General features: G+C 39.2%; 1 protein-coding gene across 2 annotated transcripts in view; it reads left to right on the forward strand.

Annotated features, from left to right (window-relative positions):
* Positions 1-25,649, forward strand: part of POC1B (POC1 centriolar protein B) — a 107,420-nt gene that overhangs the window by 44,685 nt on the left and 37,086 nt on the right. For both annotated transcript variants that reach the window (XM_037150712.2, XM_037150713.2), the window contains 6 exons: positions 9,310-9,417; positions 9,529-9,644; positions 10,691-10,824; positions 12,896-12,964; positions 13,677-13,829; positions 21,389-21,469. In XM_037150712.2, coding sequence (XP_037006607.2) covers positions 9,310-9,417; positions 9,529-9,644; positions 10,691-10,824; positions 12,896-12,964; positions 13,677-13,829; positions 21,389-21,469 — 661 coding nt within the window. The remainder of the gene's footprint in view (positions 1-9,309; positions 9,418-9,528; positions 9,645-10,690; positions 10,825-12,895; positions 12,965-13,676; positions 13,830-21,388; positions 21,470-25,649) is intronic.

Raw genomic sequence — 25,649 nt, forward strand, 5'->3', positions numbered from 1 at the left:
AGGCTAATGAGGCAACTTTACCAATGTTATTGCTTTCACTGCATTAATTTTTAGAGGGAATACATGCCTTTAAATTTTTTAAAGACTTTATTTATTTATTTTTAGAGGAGAAGGGAAGGAGAACGAGAGGGAGAGAAACATCAAAGTGTGGTTGTCTTTCACATGTCCCCTGTGGGGGACTTGGCCTGCAACCCAGGCATGTGCCCTGACTAGGAATCGAACCAGTGACCCTTTGGTTCGCAGGCCAGCACTCAATCCACTGAGCCACACCAGCCAGGGCTGCCTTTAATTTTTAGTTGTTGGCAGTGTTACATGAGATCTTTCACTATCTAAATTGTAAAGATTTTTCTTATTGTGGTAAAATATATATAATATAAAATTTACCACTTCAAGTATATAGCTTATTGTCATTAAGTATGTTCATGTTGAGTGACAAATTGCAAAGATTTTAAACATAGCTCTTATTGTCTATAATATTTAGTCCCAATTGCCCTAATAAATTTTTTTCCTTATGACCTAAATGTTTTCTGAGGACCTGCTCAGTACCAGACACTGTGTCTGGGGACAGAAGTGTGACTAAGGCAGATGTGGTTTCTCTCTTCTTAGAGCTTGCCTTCAGTTAGGGAAGCAAGCAGAACACATGGTTGTAAGGGCGGTGTGTGACTATGAGCTATGTTAAGATCTCCTCCTGGGGAGCTGATCTGCAGGACAGGGAAGTTCAGAAAGGCTTTTCCGGAACTAGGAGAGCAGAGATTTGAAGGATAAGTAAGATCCTTTTGGTAACTTAAACTAGGTAAAGAGTAGGGGGCAGTGTCTAAGACACAGGGAACAAACTTGTGAGGAAAAACCCGAGGCAGGAGCAAGAACCTGAGGGAAGGGTGTGGTGTCAGAAAGAGGAGAGCGATAAAGGTGAAGACACAGGAGGGTGGATTCTGCAGGACGTGGTAAGATTGTCAGACTTTATCCCCAAAGAAATATGAAAACACTAAAGAGTTTTAATCTGAAAAATTTGATGTACAACTTAAGGAGCACTTGTGTTGAATGTGGAGACTGGAAGATGGCGGGGCCCATTGCGGGGATGTGGGTGGGGGTGGTGGAACGCTGGGGAGTGAAGGAGAAAGGAACTGGGCATGACCACTAGGTTTCTGACTTTAGAAACCACGTACTGAGAAAAGGAACACAGGAGAAAGAGCTGTTTGAGGAAGGTGAGTTCCAATCTGGACAAGTTCAGAGTGAGAGGTGCCTGCAGGCTCTCCAAGAGGAGACGCCCAGTAGACAATTGTGCTTAAGGGTGGAGATCCCAGGAGAGAAGTCTAGGCACATAAATGGTAGATGACCCAACTAATAATTATCATACTTAAATCTTTTATACCTCTTTCATCTGCTTTTTGTCACAGGGGTTGCAGGAATGAATCCTGTTACTGCAGTCAACAGATGGTTTCTATTTCAATGCTGACTGACATTTCAAATAACATAAATGTTTTGCTTATTGTCTTGAATTTCACCTTCAGTATGTAAACACAATCCCATCAGAGTAAATACTGAGACTGCTTATTTTCTTCTTCTTTTTTTTAATGAGTCTTGCATTCAGACCTAAAGTTTTAGGTCTGAATGCAATCTAAGCTCTCACATTATCAAACAGAAAATGGTGGCCAGGGGCTTTATGATTTTCACAAGATTACAGAGCTGGGCAATTGCAAAATTGACCCTACAATTTAGGTCTTTGTATAGACTAGGTAGTCTTATTTTCACTGCTTTCTCTGCTCCCATTCTCCCCACATTGAATACTGCAGGCTTCAGAGCACCTCTTACTAATGATTTATTTCTTAAAGGACATGGACAGTGTCCACTCTGGTCTCAGAGCCCTGAGGTCTAGCAAATTGTTTTTGTAGAATATTTATTCTAATTATAAGAAATATCCAAATGAAAATTCTTATTTCTAATGAAAGCACTTTAAAACTTCTCATGGTTCATGGACCCATTTGGCTCTCAAATAAATAAATATTTCTGTGCATATAGACATAAAATTGTACATACAATTTTGAGAACTCCATAGGTTCTAAGTTAAAGATCTCCTATTATTTATAACTCTTGGGCTGCTTTCAAAGGTATGTGAACCAGATTTTCTGGAAAGTGTTCAAATATTTTCTCATTCTCCCTTGAATGAATACCAATACATTTTGAAGGACCAAGTGGTAGTTCAGTTAACTTCCCATGTGCCTCATGGACAGCTCACATCTGCTGATCCAGTAGTCACTGAGGACTAATGTAATGACCATCTCGGTGGCACAGTCTTTAGAGGTTAAAAAGATGGTTAGTGGTACTGAATTAGAGAATTAGGAATTTATTATTGTGTTTGTAGAAATTGTATTTCTCAACATTCTTTTTTTTAAATTTTTATTTTATTGATTATGCCATTACAGTTGTTCTCTTCCCCCCCCTTCATTCCCCTCTAGCCTGCACCTCCCCACCCCCACCATTCCCCCCTTTAGTTTATGACCATGTGTCTCAAGTTCTTTAGATTCTGTATTTCCCATACTATTCTTGCCCTCCCCCCTGTCTATTTTCTACCTACCATCTATGCTACTTTATTTTCTGTACCTTCTCCTCTTCTCCTTTTCCCACTCCCCTGTTGCTAACCCTCCATGTGATCTCCATTTCTGTTTTTCCGCTCCTGATCTAGCTGTCCTCTTAGTTTGCTTTTGTTTTAGGTGTGTTTCTTCATAGCTGTGAGTTTGCTGTCCTTTCACTGTTCATGTTTTTTATCTTCTTTTTCTTAGGTAAGTCCCTTTAACATTTCATATAATAAGGGCTTGGTGATGATGAACTCCTTGAATTTGATCTTAATCTGAGAAGCACTTTATCTGTTCTTCCATTCTAAATGAAAGCTTTGCTGGATAGAGCAATCTCGGTTGTAGGTCTTTGGATTTCATGACTTGGAATACCTCTTCCCAGCCCCTTCTTGCCTGTAAGGTCTCTTTTGAGAAATCCGCTGACAGTCTGATGGGCACTCCTTTTTGGTGACTGTCCCTTTATCTCTCACTGCTTCTAGGATTCTCTCCTTCATTTTAATCTTGGCTAATGTAATGATGATGTGTCTTGGTATGTTTCTTCTTGGGTCCAACTTCTTTGGGACTCTCTGAGCTTCCTGGATTTCCTGGAAGTCTATTGCCCTTGCCAGATTGGGGAAATTCTTTATTATTTGTTCAAATAAGTTTTTCACTGGTGGCTGTTCCTCTTCCCCTTCTGGTACCCCTATAATTCGGATGTTGGAGCGTTTAAAGATGTCCTGGAGGTTCCTAAGTCTCTCCTCATTTTTTTGAATTCTTGTTTCTTCATATTTTCCTATTTGGTCATTTTTTCCTTCCTTCTGGTTCACTCCCTAGATTTGAGTCCCAGTTTCCTTTTCATCACTATTGGTTTCCTGTGCATTTCCATTCATTTCAGTTGGTTTAGCCTTCATATGTTCCTCTAATTTGTGACTAAAATCAACCAATTCTGTGAGCATCCTGATCACCAGTGTTTTGTTGAACTGTGCATCTGAAAGTTTGGCTATTTCTTTGTCACTTAAAGTTATGGGCTCTGGGGCTTTGAGATCTTCTTGAGCCATTTTTGGTCTGTTCGAGCCCCATTAAGTATGAGAAGTGGAGCCTTAGGGGCGGGGCAGGGCCACCAGGGCGGGGTCGCTGGGTTGTGATGCTGTATGTGGGGGCGGGGTCAGAGTGGGAAAATGGCGGCCCCCCTCTGCTGCCTCCCGCCGCTGGGGCCTGCTTGGTCCCATCTCACTGCCCACTCCCTCGCTGGTCTATCTGCGCAGGAATGCGCCACCACAGTCGCCACGGCCCTGCGCACTCACTGGGTCTGACGGTTGCTCCCTGGGTCACTCACTGGGTCCGCCCTTTGCAACCCCACGCCTTGGTTCCACGCGCCTGATCTGTCTAACCGAGTTTTCCTGTGCAACTCTGCTCCGCCAGCTGCTGGCTTCGCCCCTCTTACCAGTCAGGCTGAAGAATTCGTTGTTATCAGACTTCTGAAAAGTTTAATTTTCTGTGTTCTGGCTGTGTTTTCTGTTGCTAATATTTTATTTTCTCTAAACTTGGTTGTGTGAGAAAGCACGGCGTCTTCAACATTCTTAAAATTAATAACACAGATGTTATGTGAGCCCTGACAAAGAACTTTTCTCTCCTGATCAAAGTCAGGACAAAGAAAAGCCTGTTTTATTGGTGCTAATTATTTTTGCTATATCTAGTTAAAAATAAAAGGGAGACAAGAAGATACAAACCACCATCTTCATTTTCAACCCTTCCAAAGGCAAAAATATGTGTGTTGACACGTGCACTGACCAGCAGTGCCCACAGCGTCATGGATGAGACATGGGACAAATTCACACGGACTTCCGAGTCCTGTGGAGGAAAAGGGCCGGCTCGGCTCCTCCCTCAATGGGGGAGAGCCTCAGAACGGCCTGGCCGCCCTCTCAAGGGGAGAGAGAGCACACTGACCCTTACCTAGACAGCCTTTTATTGTTTTTTTTGTTTTTATGTTTTGTTTTGTTTTTTTGCGTAGGAGTTCAGGTGCAATTTATTAAGCATTGTCAGGCAGTAAACAGTAGGGAGTATGCAAAGAACCATTAGGGCTTCTAAATCAGGGTCTGTCAGCTAAAAGGCTTTGGGAACAGAACTTTGGGAACATAAACTCTTTTTTGCTCAGGCCTTTATCATTTAACTAGAAGCATTCTCAGCAAAGCAGGTCTCACAGGATTGTTAAGAATTCTTTATCTTGCCAGATTCCCCGGGCCCTGCGCTAGCTGGTGAAAGGTTACACTGTCTTCCCTGTCACAGGTATTCAGGCTTAAGTGGATTAGAGCCAGGAAGGGCTTCTCCTAGAGAACATGGGGACTTGGGCTTCATCAAAGCCAGAAGGAGGTCTATCACTCCTCCTTTGTCGCAGCCCCTTGAGTCCTTCCATGCTGGCCTCCCAAGTGATCATATCTGGCCCAGGTTATCCTTCCTCTGAGGTGTGTCACCTGTCTCTGACCATCCAACCATACTTTGGGGGCAGGGAGATGAAGCAGAAGCAGCGTTTGCTGCCAGAGACAAGCTTTGTCTCTTTTGTGGCTCACATTCCAGGGGTCTCTCACTCAGTCTAAGACGTGAGAGACAGTTTACAATTCCTGAAACCAGGCAGAGCAGTTCCCAATAGAGTGTGTGTGTGTGTGTGTGTGTGTGTGTGTGTGTGTGTGTGTGTGTGTGTGTTCGGAGAGAGAGAGAGAGAGAGAGAGCGAATGAGTATATGCAGGGATTATAATGTAGAGTCCAGAGGAGGAGCAGGGCCTTAACCCTGAATTCCTCTTTGGTCACGTGGAGTTGGAAGTAGAAACCACCTGTTCTCTGGTGCCAGCTTCTTCCTAGCCACCTCCTCCATTCTCTATCTGATGTTTTCATTCCCTTCCTTTCTTTAGCACGGGGAAGTTTCTCTCAAGCTAAACCCCTCCTGTTCAAGATAAATTTCTAGCATGAAAGATTTCTCTTATTCCATAGCCTTCGTGCTCAGAATGAATTCCATCTGGCCAATATGCCTCCTTTTCCTGATTCAGAGGTTTCTTTAAAATCATGTTTCTTCTATGGAGCATCTAATGATAAATTGGTACCTTTTGTCTTATCATTGCCTAAAACTCTATTATTTGTGTGTCCTTCATTCCTCCTCCCTGAACTGAAAGCCTCATGAGGACAGGGATACTAGTTCACCCGCCACTATATTCCTGTTACCCAAGGACAGTGCCCAGAGCCTGTTTCTGGCAGGTGCTCAGTGAAGATCTGAATGGAAGGAAGGAAAGAAGGAAGGGAGGGAGGGAGGCAGGGAGGGAGGGAGGGAGGGAGGGAGGGAGGGAGGGAGGAAGGAAGGAAGGAAGGAAGGAAGGAAGGAAGGAAGGAAGGAAGGAAGGAAGGAAGGAAGGAAGGAAGGAAGGAAGGAATATCCTTCTCATAAACTCCTCTAGAACACTGACAGTGTATGGTAGTGCACACAGATTTTTGTTAAATGAGTTGGTGGTTAGCCTGTCAGTCAGAGCCCCATCGTATAGCATCTGAAAAGCACTGCCTGTGGTTCTCCACTTTAGAACTCGCTGTGATTACACAGAAGCCACACAGAGCTTTCTATATTCTAAGTACTTTGGCCAGTAGAGGAAACTTTGCTTTCTGTCAGAGACTTAGCAGAGTGACTGAGAGATTTAGCTGTAGAGCCCAGTGTCTGGTTCAAATCTCCCTGGGTGTACGGCTCAGGCAGTTAACGGTCTTTTATATGCTCCAGTTTATGCATCTATACAGGGAGGCTAGCAGTAGCATGTGTATTGTAGGGTTGATTAAGGATTAAATGAGTTTCTCTAGAGTTGGCAGAATAGTGGTGATGATGGTGGTGGTAGGATTTCACCAATAATGCTGTAGGATGAGTATTTTTGTACTTTATTTTTAATCTGATCATTCTATTTTACTATTTTTCATCATTGCTTTCTTAAAATGTAAGAATCTAGTCATTGCTTAGAAATACTCTTACCATTTGAAATATTCACATTCAGTAATTTTTTTAAAAAATACTATATTTTTTGTGTATAATGTGCACCCATGTTTTTGTGTGCATTATACATGGGATTATTCTACCCATGACATATAATCACTGTACCCATGTATACTGTGCATCTTTATTTTCCTCTAAAAATTTAGACAAAAAAGTGCACATTATACAGAGCAAAATATAGTAGCTTGTTAAGAGATACAGTTTGATTCATTGCATTAGTTGTTTCTATTATTGTCTAAAGTTTATTTTAATGGGGACACTGAGTAAGTTTTTAATCCCCAGGGTCTATGTAAAATAAATGTCTTGTATTTGGAGTATTTCTATAAGACCATTCTTCATATTTGAATGTTCATCACGTTTTCTGGTGAAAGAGATAATGTTATTATAAAATCTCACTGAACTACCATCATGGAAGGGATTATCTTGCAAGGCTATTTTGTTGAATTTTTAGATTAGTTTACATATAACTTAATTGTGCTTCACTGTCCCTTCGTTTTTTTGTTGTTTTTTTTTTAATATGGTGAATCCATAAATGCCAGATTCAAAGTTTCTTTCAGGAAGAATTATTTTTAGGTCAGTGTTAAGAACAGAGAGGGAGGAAAGGAGAGAGTAACAAAGAATAAAAATAAAAGCTGTTAATTGTACTCCACACACATAATTGATGACTTTTACAGTAATCTGTGCATAGAGGGAAATACAAACAAAATTGAAGCATAATCAGTCTATGACCTAATTTTGTATTTTTTTGTTTTTTTGTTATCACTAAAATATTAATAACAGAAATACTATTCATAGTTTCCTAGTAGTCTAAATTTTTTTTCTTTTTTTCTTTTTTTCTTCTGCTCTTTTGTCTTAAAAGGGCACTTAGGGGGAAAAAGAACCTTGGGCAGGATCTTAACACAAAAGATTATAAAAACAGTAGACAGGTTGTCTGAGAATTTTGTCATTTGTTTTTTAATGGGTCATGTGGAGTATGGGTGTGTCCATGAAGGAACTTCTGTTCTGTGTAAATGACTTGACCTACTTTAAGTCCATTGGGACTCTCTGGCCTCCCCGGGCCCAGGAACTTCCAGGTTTGGGAGTTGGCTTTTATGTTGGTGATGTCATTTCATTTTAATTCTAAACACACAAGTCATTTTTTTAATAAAAAGCTAAACATATGGTTGGTAAATGAATAACAAAGGCTTTCTTGGGTCATATGGGTAATAACACGGGAAAATGACAGATGTAGAAGAAAGAAATAGAGAGTACCTTTTTTCTTTCTTATCTTGTTTATTTATTTCATTGTTGACACTATTACAAATGTCCGCCATTTACCCTTCTTTGCCCACTTCTACTATACCCCCATCCCCCTGGCCTTTACCACGCTACTGTCTGTGTCCATGGGCTATGCATAATGTTTCTTGGCTTCCTTTACCTTCTTTCATCAGTCACTCCCCCACCCCCCTCCCCTCTGAGATCTGTCCACCTGGTCCCTGTATCCATGCCTCTGTTTCTATTTTGTTTGTTAGGTTCCGTTAGATGAGTGAGAGTGAGATCATATGGTATTTGTCTTTCTCTGACTGGCTTATTTAAATTAGGATAATAAAGAGTACTTTTTAAAAAGCTGGTGAAGGAAATGGACATACAAGTCCATGAAGCTCAGAGAATCCCAAACAAGTTGGGCCCAAAGAGGAATACACCAAGACATCATAATTAAATTGCCAAAGGTTAAAGATAGGAGAGAATCTTAAAATCAGCAAGAGAAGAGAAGAAAGTTACCTACAAAGGAGTTCCCATAAGACAGTCAGCTGATTTCTCAAAAGAAACCTTGCAGGCAAGAAGAAGCTGAAAAGAAGTATTCAAAGTCATGAAAAGCAAGGACCTACATCCAAGATTACTCTATTCAGCAAAGCTATCATTTAGAATGGAAAGGCAGCTAAAGTGCTTCCCAGATAAGGTCAAGTTGAAGGAGCTTGTCATCACCAAGCCCTTATTATATTAAATGATGAAGGGACTTATGTAAGAAAAAGAAGAAGAGCAAAACTATGAACAGTAAAAGGATGACAAACTCACAACTATCAGCAATGGAATCTAAAAAAACAAAAACAAACTAAGCAAACACCCACAACAGGAAGAGAATCACAGAAATGGAGATCATATGGAGGGTAATTGGTGGGGAGGGGGAGGGTGGAGAAATGGGGGAAAGTCACAGAGAATAAGAAACAAATGGTAGATAGAAAATAGACAGGGGGAGGTTAAGAATAGCATAGGAAATGTAGAAGCCAAAGAGCTTATATGTACTACCCATGGACATGAACTAAGGTGGGGAATGCTGGAGGGAATGGAGGTACTAGGTGGAGGGGGATAAAGGGAAGGGAGGCATGGGACAACTGTAATAGCATAATCAATAAAATATACTAAAAAAAGGCAAGGTACTTGGCTTGGAAGAAGTGCAGGGATGAATCAAAGACTTAAAATAGATACCATAAAACTAAGTTATTTAAATAAAAGAATAAAAGGAAGAAGACAATTAGTGTACATAGTCTATTTTGATCTTTTCATGGCCTGTCAGTGTCATTTGTTGTGCTTACTTTTAGCTGAAAAGATGTTGGTTGCAGTCTACAACTTTGCTGCATGGTGTGGTAGCAGCGGTCTCTGGTACTTAAATGCAGGGCCTGACTTGTGTGTGGGGGTGTGAGGGGACTATTATGATTATCGGGAGCCTTTCAGCAAAACAGTCTTTCTTGTGATTTCCAGATTTTCACCTGATGGAAGACTAATCGTATCATGTAGTGAGGATAAAACTATTAAAATTTGGGATACCACAAGTAAGCAGTGTGTGAGTAACTTCACAGATTCTGTAGGGTAAGTCATTCTATTTGTGCATTTGTATGAGGTAGTTTGCTAAGGATACATTTAATTACTACAGTTTAAATAAAAAATCAAAATATGAGACCATCTTAATTTTCCTCCTAGGTTTGCAAATTTTGTGGATTTTAACCCTAATGGTACTTGCATAGCTTCAGCAGGTTCCGATCATACTGTGAAAATCTGGGATATAAGAGTGAACAAATTACTCCAGCATTATCAAGGTACAACTTTGTAGCAGAAGGATGCGGTTGTAGAGTGGACTCTTCTGGGAAACTCTTAAACTGATAGACTGTCCTCAGTGTGGTCTGGCCCTCTTAATAAGAGTCATGGGCTACCTTTGAATTGACTAAGGAACAGTTAGCTTCCATCAACAACATGGTCTAAAAAGCTGGGGTAGAAGCCAGAGTGGAGAGGAAGGTGGAAGAACCTTAAAAATGATGCCAGGACTGTAAAAAATGAAAGGAAAAAAAGAAAAGAAATTACTGTGAGATTTTAAAACTCTGGTTATTTGGGATAGAAATTGGCACAAATACTTGTTATAATTGGTAGAAAACAATAACATCCTACTGTGCCTATACTTTGAAGTTAGAAGAGAAATGAATCAATTTCTTGGTTTATGTTGGATTTATGTTAAATCCATATTTCTCTTAATAACTGTAATATTAACCATGTAGCTGACACTGCTAAATCCTCACAAAAGCCCTAAGAGGTGGCATTATTATTACTCCCATGTTAAAGATAAGGAATTTGAGGCTTAAAGAGGATAAGTGACTTGCTAAAAAGGATTCACAGAACTGTCTTGGGTCTGTTTACAAACTTTCCATCACTGTGTTATACTGCCTCCTATCGGTGGGGTGGTGTCCAGAAATGAATTCTCAAACTGGGAAGACTGCGCCTCCAAATACATATTCATACTCTTCACCCCTTAGCACCAAGCCACTAATTGATTATTAAATTTAGCTTAAACTAGGTTGTATACTTTATGTGAGCCGGTGGTAATCAACTATTGGCTATATCGGTAATGTATCTGAAGACTTTTTAGTTTTATAGTGAACAAGATCATCTTTCCATGCTACATTCTCACTTTGGAAGCTGTTCTCTTTCATTAGCTGTGTGGTGCCCAACTCTTTATTTGTTTTGGTGTTGTGGAAACATTACCTCTATAACAGATTCTTGTTTGCAGCCTAGTATTGCTAATAGGGCAGAGTGGTATCTTTAGAATTAAGAATTGTTCTCTAAATTTTTTGCTTTATTTTCTACAAATCAGTTCACAGCTGTGGAGTTAATTGTGTATCATTCCATCCTTCGGGTAACTACCTCATCACTGCTTCTTCCGATGCTACACTTAAGATTCTGGACCTACTAGAAGGAAGGCTCATATATACACTCCAAGGACATACGGTACTAGCACTAAGATTTTTTACTTTTATAATTATATATATTTAAATTTGTGATCCATTTTATTAAATGCCTTTGTTATCTTTCCAAGCGTAGGACACATTGCCGCTATCATAAGAAGTATTTTTGCTTCCAAGGCAATGTTTTTGTCCTTTGCAAGCAACTCTTAGAAGTATCATTTATTGTAGTTTTTATCAAAATCAGTGTGTATCTTTTATTAGCTCTTAAATTAGTCCTTCATTACCATCTTCATCAGCATGTAGTTTAGGTTTAATTGCTTAAGTGGTGGTAGATAACTTTTGTCCCTACTTCTCATCTTCCTTCTCCTGTGGAGGCTGCCCCACTAACTCTGACCCTCTGAGCCTCTCTCACCCCCTCAGGCACTTCTTTTACTAGTCTGGTGTGATTCAAAGGGGAAATTTAACCAGTAGAGCCCAATGCCTTCTGCTTTTTGGAAGTGAGCCTGCCTTCACTGGTCCTCGGAAACTGCCTGTGTGAGGCCTGCCCTCCCCAGTCTTGCCTGTGACCAGGCCCTCAGATCTGACTCATTCCGGGATTCAGTTCTGAAAAGCCCATTTGCTCACAGATAAAGCCACATTCTTTCTTTACAAGCCTCTATCAGTGAGGAAGATGATATTTTGTCTTTCGTATGCCTATTTCTTTGTCTTATTTCTCAATTGGTGTAGAACTCAGTGGGGAAGAGAGGTCCTATTTATTAAGCCTGTTCAGTCATACACACACATACACATCCTGGCATATAACACGCTCAAGGAAAACTTTATTAAGTATGTAGACTATTCTTCCTTTCAGGGTAAATATTCAAACTTCTCTAAATTTTTTAGAATGTATCCCCTCTTTTTAACTGCTAGATACTTCCTTTTTACCAAGTGTAAGCCGTTTACACCCAGAAATAGAATGGGCTTCATGGTCTGGGGAGAAGGTGTTTTTTTCTACCTTCATATATCCTCGCCTGGCTTCCTGCTTTGCTTCGTCATTTGTTCTGCAGCTGTGTTACAGTGAAGCTGGATAAACAGCCAGTCGAAGTAGCCAAGGATTAAAATATCCATGGAAATAGACTAATAGAAAAGAAAGACAAACACAGTGTTTTAGGAGAAAAATCTATACACAGAGATGGAATTTTTCATAGTGTGGAGGAGATGTTTGCGAGGTTATAGTAACCTAAATCTGTGAATGGTCTACTTAAAAAATATAAGATGTTTTTCCCCAGAAGTTTTCTTGTATAGAATAAGGACACATTAACAAAACAGAATTTAATGATATTTTCGAAATGAGAAATAATTACTCTTATCTGGATTGAAAAATTGACCTACAGGCTATGCCAGTTACAACTGTGCCAAGTGTAATGTAGTCTTATTCAACTTCACAGTCGCTCAATTTCAAGTTCTCATTACCTCTCACCCAGATGAGTACAGTAACTTCCTAACTGGCCTCCAACTATTCATTCTTACTTCAAGTCATCATTCTCACAACTGTGACATCAATTTTTATTCAGTATTATTTTGCATTAGTTTCAGGGGTACAGCATAGAATGTAGACAGTCATATATTTTACAAAGTGTTTGTGACACCAGTTTTCACCACAGCTCTCCTCCTATCTCCTGCTTTTAAAATTATTAGCGGCTCACTGTTGCCACATGAAGGGCATTGTAGTCAGCAAATGGCCTTTGTTCATGTAGCTTTATTCTCATCACTTTGAGTTGCCATTCAGTTTCTGCTTGTGATTTGTTGAATGAGGAGTCCAAAGCCAGAAAATCTTAACAGAAATTCTTATTGATTCACACATGTACAAACTTTTCTTATAAGGAAAAAAAGTGTATTTTTAAATTTTTATTCGAATTTCTTTTTCTTTTACTATCATTTACATGTGTTTAATGTAATGGGGTAGGTTCTTTGATTAGCTTTATGTGTGCTCTGCCTACATTAGCTGGTAGCAATTAGATACGTTCTCTCAGACATGTTGTACAGTCTACATAAATTACAAAGAAAAAATTAATATTCTCAGTACTCTTGGCCATGAGAAAACATCACCAAGTACTTTTTGTTTTATTTCTTAGGGTCCTGTTTTTACTGTTTCATTTTCAAAAGGTGGAGAGCTATTTTCATCAGGAGGCGCAGATGCACAGGTCTGTAAGCTCCCTCTGCTTAATTTAGGGGAAAAGCATCCGAGACTTCAGGGGAGATTTTTACAGCCACCTAGTTTGTATCTGTTAAGATGAGTCTTAATGAGTTTACATTTTAACTTAACGCCAGGAAGTCTGTTATTTCCTACCCGAATTGTGCCAGTTCTGATCATTTTTGGAACTCAAACAGCAGTTACTTGTTTTGCTTGTCTTTACACTTACATGTACATGTAACTGACACTTACTGTACGTCCAGTATTGGTGCGGCACTCTCACTTGAACTGTTGCCCAATATTTTGTATGTCTTATGTTTCAAATGTTAAGGTTCTTGAGGATAGTAAATGTGAATTGTTTATGTGTCAATTTTTTATTTACTTGAAATAGCCAAAAGTCATTGATAACCAGATTTATTCAAGGTGGAAAACATGGTTTTGGGCTTTGGGGAAAAATGGGGATTTCAAGGTAATAAGTTATTTTCTTAATATGACTTCTAAATTGGACAAGAAGGCAATTCAAAAGACTAAGTAAGTCTCTCCTTTCCACCCTTAAAAAAGTATTGAGAAACAGTAATGTTGTTGAAATGTATATCTAGTCTTCCTATTTTGAGGAACAATTCTGTATATTCATTTTTTAAAAAGTCAGTTCTATTGCTTGTATATACAAGTCAGTAATTGTATTAATCACATTAAAAATTAATGTGATTACTTTTTAACAGGTTTTATTATGGAAGACCAACTTTGATGAACTGAATTGCAAAGACGTTATTAAAAGAAATCTCAAAAGATTACATCTTGATTCACCACCACATCTTTTAGACATCCATCCAAGAATACCACATTCCCATGAGGAAAAAATTGAGACTGTTGAAGTGAGTACTTTGTACATAGTTGTCCTACTATTTGTAAGTGTACATTTTGGGGCTACTGGTCAACTAGATGCTTCAAATTGCACTTAATTATATGAAACCTAGTTCTGCCTTAAAACAGTAGCGCTTTGAGAAATAACTATTTTCACTAATGAAACTTTAACTATGGTAGTGTGTAATAGTTCTAAAGCCTGTTATATTTTCTTCTTGAGGCTTAGGAAAAAAATTGTGTTAATAGTAGTGGAATTGAGGAGAGATCTAAGGTCTTTGGTGACTGTGAAGTCTGAGCAAGCTTCAGACTCTGACGTGTTTAGGAAGTACTGAATTTTTCAGACTATACTATAGAATGCACCGGATCATAAGATGCACCTAGGTTTTAGAGGAAGAAAATAGGAAAAAAATTTTTAAAGCAAAAAATGTGGTAAAATATTTAATAACATAAATAACATAGGCTGCCATGCCCCTTTTCATAGTGAGCCAGGTAAGCTACATTCGGATGATAAGACTCACCCCCCTTTTCCTCCCAAATCGAGGGGTGCATCTTATAGTCCAAAAAATATGGTAAGTTCATGTGCTAGCTGTCATGGAAACAGGGCCGAAGGGAAAGCACTTTCATAAGTTCTTGAAATAAGGTTTTTGGAGTCCTTTAATAGCAAAGAAGAAAATCTTGTGTACAATAAGATTTGGGCATTGAACCTAATCATTGAGACCATTTTACTGTTTGCTTACATGCATTTTGAAGTACATAATTATCTGTTTAACTGTAGCCTTTTGTTGATAAGTTTCTTTAGGTCCTATAGATTTAAATGTTCTACTTTCTTTAAAAAAAAAAAAAAAACTTCGCTGTATACTTTGCATTTTGCATGACTCTCCTTAATCCCTTTCCTCTTTCAAGAGTTAATATGAAGTCAGTATTTCCTTCCAGTTCATATGAATATTTTTAACCATTGACAGAGCCTTTCTGTGCTTGTAGAGTAGGTACTTTGAGTCCCCAAGGCTTATTCCTGAGTGGCAGTGCACAGCTGCCTCACGCAGTGTCCACGCTGTGTCCCATGCCCTGTCCGCGGTCTCTGTCAGCCCCACTCCAACCCCACAGCAGTCATTTCTGTACTGTCACTTTCCTCAGACTTGGGCTTGCTGTGATCTCGGGCATTTCTGTTAGTCTTAGTGTGTGTGTGTGTGTGTGTGTGTGTGTGTGTGTGTGTGTAAGTTTAAGTTTTTAAAACTTTTAAATTTTGTTGGACTATTTCCTATATTTTGTTTAATCTAGCCACATTTTGGCATTTCTAGTCTAGTTGTTCCTTGGTAATGTAACCTCCCTTCTTATTTCTTTGCAAAAATAAAGAATGCAGTGTAATTTGTTTGTGGTTCATCACATATGTGTTTTATTTTCTACAATGATAGGTGTATTTTTTGATCTCCTGTGATCACATGTATTCACCTATATTTGAACTACATTTTGAGTTTCCTTTCCTTGTTTAGCCCCAAGCTGGTTTTACCAACTTTCTCAGTGTTTTTCGTTCTAGTATTACTGTGGGGTGGCCAAGCGTAACCATCGGTGCTGTTGCTGCTCCGCCATCTGCTCAGCCACCTTTCTGCAGGGACAGGAGGCCAAGCTGCAGTTCAGGCCGTCTTCTCTGTGGCGTATTGTCAGCCCCAGCCCATTTAAGAGTGCTGAATTTCTTTTTTTTTTTTTTTAATTTAAATTTTATTTAGTTACTTTTCAAGTACATTTTTTTTTCTACTTCTCCCCCCCCCCCCGGTCTCCCCCTCCCTCCCATTCCCCCCCCCCCCCCAGTGCTCATCCCTGTGTCTTTCATACTTGTTCCTCAAAATCCCTCCCCTTTTTCCCCTTAAATTCCCTTCCCTCTCCCCTCTGGTCGCTGCCCACTTGTTCTCTATTTCAGTGTCAAGAGTGCTGAATTTCTTTAAAACATCAACAAGTTGTCCAGGTAGCTCTGTTCGGACCGCAGCCAGAAAGCAGTGAGCTGGGACTGCCGCTGGGGCTGTGTCAGGGTGACCCAGGCCAGGCAAAGTGCATTCCCAACTGTGTTTTCCATATATACCCTTAAAAACGCCTGTTAAAAATGGACTTCTCATCTTGAAATTAGAGCTCAGTTACACTGTACAAAGTGGTGAGCACTGTGGCGGCATTAAGTTTGTGGCTTCAGAAAGTCAGCCCGAGTGGACCTAGTTTAAATGACCTGTAAGCACTCCTGGTCACTTACGTAAGTACACAGTGGGTGTGTTTGTAAAATACCTTCATATCCTATCATATAAAATTCCAGAGAAGTGATAGGATTCTGCATATAAACATCCAGTTGTTTAATTTATTTTTCTTAATAATTTCTCATAATAAAGTAAGTTTTCTGGACAAAACATATTTGATATTATAAATAAATAATTATTAACTATCAAATTATTTTGTAAAACTTTAAATACCACCTAGAATATAATAGTATAAATCAGACTGTTGTACTGTGTTTTCATTTAGATTAAGTAAACTTTACTTTGAAATACTAAATTTTGTAAATTGGATTATTTTTCAAAGCTTTAGGCAGAATCACCTTACATATATTACTTTGGAGATGTTTGAAAATTACCAAAAAATTATTTTGAAGTTGGAATTCATGATTAAAAGGAAACAAATGTATTAGGAGAAGATGTGGAATAAATGGTATCTATGACCTAGTTAATTTTACTAACTTTCTCTTTTTGTAGTAACTATGAGTGTTTCATTTCTGAGTTTGAAGCAACATAGCATTTCTGTGATTTGTATTTAATTGTGCTTTCTGTGAAGCTCATTTGAATTGTGTAATTTCAGTCTTCTGGGTGAGATTGGCCTTTTGCAAAAGTCACCCATCTGCCAGCCTTAAGTGCTCCACTTGTTTGAAGGTGGGAAATCCTGTGGAGCCTTAGACCTGGGCTACCAGCTGACTAAATATATAAATTACTCCTTCCTACATGGGCAGACAGGGTGACAGCAAGTTGCTTTTACAACAGATGACAGAAGAAAGTCACATGAAAAAGGTACAAAGCAGAAAATTCTCCCCCAGCTGTGTGAAAGAGACCCCTCCTGTGTCCTTTCTCTTGACGCCACTACAGACCCCTGCCCTGAATTGTTGAAAACTATAAGTGATTAATGTAAGTCTTCAAGTCTGAGATTGGGTTTTATCTCAATCTTCTTCTATAAAGATTGAAAATATTATAGTTTATGATAAAAATGACCACTTATCCACGAATTTTGTATTTTTGTTCTGGGTGTGGTGTATGACTATACTATTTTGGGCCTCAGTAATTGTTCTTCAGAGATTACATGGTGATAATAGTACTAATAATACTGTCTAACACATACAACATTATTTTAATTACTTTACATAAGTTAAGTCATTTAATCTTTCTAAAAACTCTGAGGTAGTACCATTTTTATCCTGTAAGAAACTGAGCACCTACAGTTAAATCATAGAGCTAGTAAGTGGGAGCACCAGAATTTCATCCCAGGCACTCTGGTTCTGTTCGGTACTTTTAACCATTTTCATGTAATGCTTCAGTATAATCAAAATTAAATTTCATCCTGTTAACATATTAAGTGTCTACGTGCTGGACATTGCACTAGCTTTAGGGTATGTAACACAACAAAAGGGGCAGATTCCTTGCCCTTCAGAATTTGTTAGTAGCACTGTTTGTGTTCATGGACTCCTAAGTGTGATGGATGCAGAGAACCTCAGAGTGGGGTGGTTCCTGTGAGGTCACACAGACTAAACTCTCCCTCATGCATGAATCCCTCAATTATACGCCCTCTTCAGTGATGGAGAACTCAGCCTCTCATAAGGCAGCCCACTTCATTTTGAGGCAACTAATTATTAAAGGTTTCTTCTCTTTAATAAGAACAGGAAGCTAGCAGGTACTGTTAGTATTTCTGGAAGTTAACCAGCAAAGAACTTAACTATGCCACTCCTGCCCCCATCCCCAGCATATTTTCTTTATGGAGGGGCTGTAAACTTTTACTCAGTAAGAATTTCCTGCTCTCTTTAATGTATGTAAGAGCAGCTTGTGCCAAAACACATACTAGGGTTATGGGTTCTGTCCCAGGGCGGGGCACATGCGAGAGGCAACTGACCAATGTTTCTGTCTTATATCAGTGTTTTTCTCCCTTTCTTTTTCCCTCCCCTTCCTTTTCTCTAAAACTAAATTAAATAGTCTTTAAAAAGATAAAAATATGAACAGTAAAGTAACAACAAACTATCAACTATCAACAACCAAACTTAAAAAAAAAAACTAAGCAAACAAGTAGAACAGGAACAGATTCACAGAAATAGAGATCACATGGAGGGTTATCAGTGGAAAGGGGGGGAGGGAGGAGAGTGGAGGAAAGGGTACAGGGAATAGGAAGCATAAATGGGAGGTACAAAATAGACAGGGGGGGTTAAGAATATATGGGAAATGGAGAAGCCAAAGAACTTATATATATGACCCATGGACATGAACTAAGGTGGGGGAATGCAGGTGGGAGGGGGTACAGGGCAGAGGGGAATAAAGGGAAGAAGAAAAATAGGACAACGGTAATAGCATAATCGACAAAATATATATATTTTTAAAAGTACTGTTACAGCAACAGTTTCCCAACTTGTAGAAGCTCAAGAATTTTTCAGTGAGAGATGCTGACCATTTATTTCCATGTTATTTAGATTTTTGAGCAGTTCCAATTTCAGGTGGTAAAACCAGATGGTATTTTTCATAGGTAAACAATTCCAGATCTACACTAGGTGGCAGTAGATAAAAGAGAAAAGGAAGTAAAATGTTTGCAAGTCACCTCTTCGGGCAGCTGGTCTCAGATTGAAAGGAAAATTGTAATCCTCAGGATTCTTTGCCTTGTCTCTGGCCTCAGCTCATAGGATGGGACTGTGTGTTCCATTCTGTGGAACAGCCAGGAAGGAACATGGGTATTAACAGGCTGAGAGGATAGCCCTCCCCCCTTCTCACCTTGCAGGTTCTAATCTCTCTACTGTAGCCTGGGGTTTAATGGGCATGTATACTTCTGCCTCTAACACAGTTGGCTGGATAATTATAAACGAGTCTTATTATTGCCAGAATTACAGCTATGCCCATCAAGCATGATAGGTGCTTTTAAAATCATTCCACTTCCCTAACGTCAGGCTCAGCCTTTATCCCCACAGCCCAGGACTGTTACAGCCCTGCCCTCACTGTTATCCCTGCTTTATTCTTGATACTGTATGTGTCTCTGTCCCATTATCTGTTGAAAGCACATGTTAGCCCCCAGTTTTTCTGTGCCTTCTCAAATCCCTTTACGCTTCACGGTTTGACCCTTGCCAACCCCCCTTCTGCTATCCCTTGCAAGTCCTGTCAGCATTCACCTCTCTGCTCAGAATGCTTTTTACCTACCTCATCTCCGAGTCTTGTTTTTGTTTTCGAAACCTTCTTTAAAAGCCATCTTTAATTCTGTTTCCTCCAACGGAAGGCTTTCTCCCTAGATGTTCAGTCAACATTTTCTTCCTTGCAGTTCTTCAGTGCACTTACTGTTGGTATCATTCATTTCATACAAGTTCTGCTATCTTTTTGTCCTTTGCTCACTTCTTCGTATTCACAGTGTTTAGTAAATATTTGGTGATGGTATGGTTTATTCTTTTTCTTTGCCTTCTTGAATTCAGAAATAGCCTTCCAGAAGTAGTTGCCACTCTAATTATTCCTTTGCCTTTAAAAAACATTACTCTATATGGCCCTGGCTGGTGTGGCTCAGTGGGTTGAGCATGTGGCTCAGTGGGAAAGCAGTGTTGGTTTGACTCCCAGTCAGGGCACATGCCTGGGTTGCAGACCAGGTCCCCAGTGGGGGGTGCGCCAGAGGCAATCACACACTGATGTTTCACTCACTCTTTCTCCCTCCCTTCCTCTCTCTCTAAATATAAATACATAAATAAAATCTTTTTAAAAATGTACTATATATGTTTGAATCTATAATTAGGTATTATTTAGTTTTTGAATGCTTTAAACTTTATATAAATGAAATAATACTGAATATATCTTTCCGTAACTGGCTTTTTCATTTAACATTAAAGTCCTGAAATTTGTGTATATGCGGCGCTAAAGTTATGCATTCGTATGTTGTTGCACAGAGTTGTATTTCATTCTTTTCATTGTTGAATCGGATGAATTTACCACAGCAGTAACTCCTACAATGTATGTATTCACTCTACTGTTGATAAATATTTGAGGAGTTCTGGTTGTGAGATTTATTTATTTATTTATTTATTTATTTATGTAGCCATTATAAACCATGCTGATATAAACAATGTTGGCATCACTGAGCTTTCTAATGTTTGCAATTTAGTGTGTATGAGGTGGTATTTTACTCTAATCCTTTCTATTTACTAATGTTTTAAAAATCTCATTATATGCTGATTAACTGTCAGAGTCTCTACATCTTTTTTCTTGGGATTTCTTTTTCACGTTGATTTGTTGGGTTTTCTTATGCATTTTAGATATCTGTCCTTTTTTAGTTTTAGATTTCATGCCTCCTCCTATTCCATCATCTGATCATTAACTCTGTGGTGTTCATTGTTAAATAGAAATTCTTATTTTGATAGAATCAAATGCATGTTTCCTTATGGTTTTGTTTTTAAAATGTTTGTTTAAGATATCCTCAAACCTGGGTCACAAAGATGTTTTTATACATTTATTAACTTTATAACTTTATTAACTTTATAATTTTAACATAACATTTAGGTTTCTAGTTTGTCTGCTCTCCATTGTTGAATGCAGTATATTAGTCAGGGATCTATGGAGTGGTCCAGTTTTCTCAACTATAAATAAACCATCTTTTCCTTCATTTGAAGTACTGTTTTCCCTTTATATTTATTTTCCACATATACGGGACTCTGCATCGAAGCTCCTTATGTTACAGGTTTTTATTTAATGTCTTTACGTGAGTTTTACTATTTTGTCCCGTACAGGCCATACCTATCCTTGTATTCTGAGACATTTAAATTTTTTTATGGTATTATAAATGATAGGGTTTTTAATTTACTTTTCTAACTGTCTTGAAGTACAGACATATTCAATTAATTTTGTATTTTGAGTTTCAACCTAGTAAACTCTTACTAGCTAGCTCCAATGATGTAGCAGTAGATGCTTTGAGGGTTTTTCCATAGAAAGTTATATTATATGTAATGACAGTTTCATTTCTTTTGTTCTAATTCTTAAATCTTAATACCTTTTTTTTCCTGTGTTAACAAACTAGCTAGGACTTTTTTCTGCATCTTTTGAGGTGGGTCGTTTTACTTTGGTTTTAAAATCCCATTATAGGTGAATTATATTCATTTTCTAATGTAAAACTTTTTATTTCCACAATAAATTTAACTTGGTCTTATACTTTGATAGATTTGGTGGCCTAATTTTGTTTAAAATTTTTACATTCATGTTATTAAATATACCAATATAATTTAACTTTAGAATATATTAGAAAAAACCCTTTAAGTTTTACAAATGGCATCCAGCTTCTTATGCTATAAAGATCTAAGATTAATTTTCCTTATGCGTATGTGCAGATTAATCCAAAACTTGAGGTAATGGACCTGCAGACCTCTACGCCCCCTGTCGTGGACATCCTTTCTTTTGATTCTACCACGGTAAGTTTTCTTTGACTTGAAGTGCTATTTAATTTTCCATCACAATCCATTTTCCTTAAAAAGTGTGAGGGACACGAGGTCAAAAGTGGGCTAAATAGCCTAACATTTCTGCATAGAAAAAACCTTGTATAAGATCATATTTACAATGTGGCTAAATAGTCACAAGGGGGAGCAGCACAATCTCTGGAAATTGTGCCTTCACTTTGAGGACCTGGAGCTCAGTCTAATCCACGCTCACTGCTTCTTCTCCCAGTGCCACCCAGGTGACATCTCACTTGCTGTCACAGAACAGATTTTTTTCTTTGTTCATTGCCTGTCAGAGGTGTTAAACATACTTGTGGTTTTCTCCTTAAAAGCAGTTGTTTCCCTTTGTTAATCCCTCCTGGTGGATTATGCAGGCATTCAGAAATACTTGCAGTCTTGTTTGTAAAAATTCCATGCAGGTAATTTATTTACTCAGCACATCCAGCATCTTCAAAAATTAGAATCTCAGCCTTTCAATCTGAATCCATTAACCTTTGCAAAACAGGTCATTGTTGCCTTCCATCCTGCTAATCAGTGCAGCTGGTCCTAGGATGAATGAGAGGAGTGTGTGGTCTGCGGTGACACCGCTGTGACCGTGTCACTGCAGAAAGGCATGCTGCTCATGTTCACAAATTGTGGAGAGTCAGGTTTGGCCCTTGGCAGTGAGAGGAGCAAAAACTAGGTGTTTTGAGATGTGCTGCCTTCTTAGGAGGCAGTTGTAGGTTAAAATAGGGTGTTCCTGACCTCCGAGGTACCACACATCTTCAAACACCTTGGGTCCACACTTTGAGACTGACTCTTCCTGCCCAGGACCTTCAAGCTTTGCAAAGCTTCGTGACCTGAGGAGTCCAGATGTTCTCAACAGGCTGTGTGCAGTGGAGGTAGCTAACTGTCACCTAGCCATTGATAGCAGGGGTGTCCAGCTTTGGATGGTAATCCAGAGGTGCCAGAGTCAGCTAGTCTGTTAGAGCAAGCTAACTCAGGAATATAGTATATGTGGGACCTCTAGAAGACAATTCTGTATAATAAACTCACGACAGGTTTGCAGTTGTGATACAAAACAGAGTAAGACTGAAGAGCATAATTATTATCCATATAAGGATAATATTAAGTTAAATTATATAAAATTGCCATTTTGTAGGTAAAATGGTCTAACATCAGGATTTCCCATGGTTCAACCCAGTACATAAGCATTAAAAGGAAGACTCCACTGTTACATTGAATTGTGTGCTTGATCTACATAAAAATAAAACAAACAAACAAAAAACAGGAAAGCACAGGAGGACAAAAATTTGTTTGCTATAAACTAGTTTGGGATTAGTCTTACAAAGTCTTATCTAGGTAGATTGTTTTATAACCTGGAAGATCACTGCCTCCAGGCAAGGTATGTAGACTCCTGATTTTAGATATTTTACTAGGGCATTTTCTGAAGGAGTGGATGCTCATAAAGCATTTAGACTTTTATAAAGACTCTCTTTAGAATTCCAGTCAAGATGGAGGCATGGGTAAACCCAGCTCCACTCCTCGCACAACCACATCGAAGCTACAGCTAAACTATAAGACACTCATCACTTAGAACTCTCAGAAATCAAGTCGAATGGAAGTCTGACAGAATTAAAGAGACCTCATCCATCCAGACTGGTAAGAGAGACAGAGAAGCAGAACTGCCTGGTCCCACATCCATGATAAAAATTTGGGAGGGATATCTTGGGAATGAGGAGTCCCAGCCCAACACCAAGCTCCCCAGCCCAGGGTTACATTGCCAGGATGAAAAGTTCCCATAACTTTTTGCTGCAAAAACCAGTGGGGATTGAGTCGGTAAAAGAAACTTCTGGAGTCCCAAGCAGTTTCTTTTATTTACTTCTTTTTTTTAATTAATTTATTTTTTTATTGATTATGCCATTACAGTTGTTCTATTCCCCCCTTCATTCCCCTCCACCCTACCCCCCCCCGTCCCCACCATTACCCCCCCCTTTAGTTTATGACCATGTGTCTCAAGTTCTTTAGATTCTATATTTCCCATACTATTCTTGCCCCCCATCTATTTTCTATCTACTGTCTATGCTACTTATTTTCTGTACCTTCTCCCCCCTTCTCCTCCTCCCACTCCCCTGTTGCTAACCCTCCTTGAGATCTTCATTTCTATGTTTCCACTTCTGATCTAGCTGTCCTTTTAGTTTGCTCTTGTTTTAGGTGTGGTTGTTAATAACTGTGAGTTTGCTGTCCTTTCACTGTTCATGTTTTTTTAACTTCTTTTTCTTAGATAAGTCCCTTTAACATTTCGTATAATAAGGGCTTGGTGATGATGAACTCCTTGAATTTGATCTTATCTGAGAAGCACTCTATCTGTCCTTCCATTCTAAATGAAAGTTTTGCTGGATAGAGCAACTTCTCAAAAGAGACCTTACAGGCAAGAAGGGGCTGGAAAGAGGTATTCCAAGTCATGAAATCCAAAGACCTACAACCAAGCAGTTTCTTTTAAAGAACCCACACACAGATTTACTCAGACTTAACTGCCTCTGAGCTCCAGTACCAGGATAACAGCTTGAAAGTCACCAGTGGCATACAGGAAGAACTAACATGTCTGGTATCAAGGAGCGAAAAGGGGGACAGCTGTCTCCCAGAAAAGCAGGCAGAGGCCATTGTCCCTTTTCTGAACCATCCTCCCACAGAGCCACAGAATTGGCAGGCAGGTGCCATATCTGAGACTCCATCAACCTGGCTAAAAATATTTGCCTTAGGGATCATCTAAGGCGTTTTCCCACCCAACTTACAGACCAAACCAAGCTGTTAACAATGGCTTTTCCATATGAATGGCTAGTCCTGGCTCATGCTTCACAACTTCCTAAATCCTCTGAAACAATCAACAGCTGCCTCAGTGAGCCCCCAACCCTTGTACCTCTTGCTAAGTGGCCCGAGGCCTGGCACTAGAAGCAGCCAGCTTAGGTTCACAGCTTGTTTTCACCTGGGAACCTCCAAGCCCAGCACAAGTAGCAGCCATCTCAGATTGCTTTATAGTTCATGCATTGTGGCCCCGGGTAGAACACTGGTGGGCTGACCTTGGCCTGCAACACCCAGGAAACTCCAGTGTTGCATACCTAGTGCATAGCCACAGACCACGTCAGAGCACCACCATCCTTCCCCTGCATAGCTGATCCTCCACAGACGGTGGAAGCTGGCAGTAAGTGGTCAAAGCCAATCCTTGCAACTTACTGACCTAGGTAAATCCCTCCCATTGACCTGCCAACAGCAACCAAGGCTCAACTAAAGAGGAAGGTGTATTCAGCCTACAGAAAAGGCATGTCTTGAGTGCCCAGCTTGGGTGATCTACTACATCTACTACAGGACTTCTACTACATTAGGCCATGCTGCCAAGACCTGGAGTCACAGCAGCTCTGCCTAATACATAGACACAAATACAGGAGGCTGCCAAAATGAGGAGACAAAGAAACATGGCCCAAATGAAAGAACAAATCAAAACTCTAAGTAAAGAGCTAAATGAAATGGAAATAAGCAATCTGTCAGATGCAGAGTTCAAAACACTGGTTATAAGGATGCTCAAGGAACTTAGGGAGGATCTCAGCAGCATAAAAAACACCCAGTTGGAAATGAAGGATACACTAATTAAAAGGAAGAACAATTTACAGGGAAACAACAGTATAGTAGATGAAGCTAAGAATCAAATCAATGACTTGGAACATAAGGAAACAAAAAACAATCTTGCAGAACAAGAAGGAAAAATTTTTTTAAATGAAGATAGTATAAACAGCCTCTGGGATTACTTTAAGAGGTCCAACATTTGCATCATAGGGGTGCCAGAAGGAGAAGAGAATGAGCAAGAAATTTAAAATCTATCTGGAAAAACAGCGAGAGAAAACTTGCTTAATTTGGTGAAGGAAATATACAAGTCCAGGAAGTGCAGAGAGTCCCACTCCAAAACACATCATTATTAAAGGGCAGAGATTAAAGATAGAGTCTTAAAAGCAAGAGAAAAGAAGTTAGTTACTGAAAGGTTGCCAGTTGGGAGGGGAGAAGGGGAGAGTGGGTGAAGAGGTGAGGGGATTTGTAAGAAGTATAGGTAGATAGTTACAGAATAGCCATGGGAATGTAAAGTACAGTATAGGAAATGGAGTAGCCAAAGAACATATACACACAA

Source organism: Artibeus jamaicensis, unplaced genomic scaffold (assembly GCF_021234435.1).
Source record: "Artibeus jamaicensis isolate MK-2021 breed Jamaican fruit bat unplaced genomic scaffold, CSHL_Jam_final scaffold_584, whole genome shotgun sequence".
Lineage (NCBI taxonomy): Eukaryota > Metazoa > Chordata > Mammalia > Chiroptera > Phyllostomidae > Artibeus > Artibeus jamaicensis.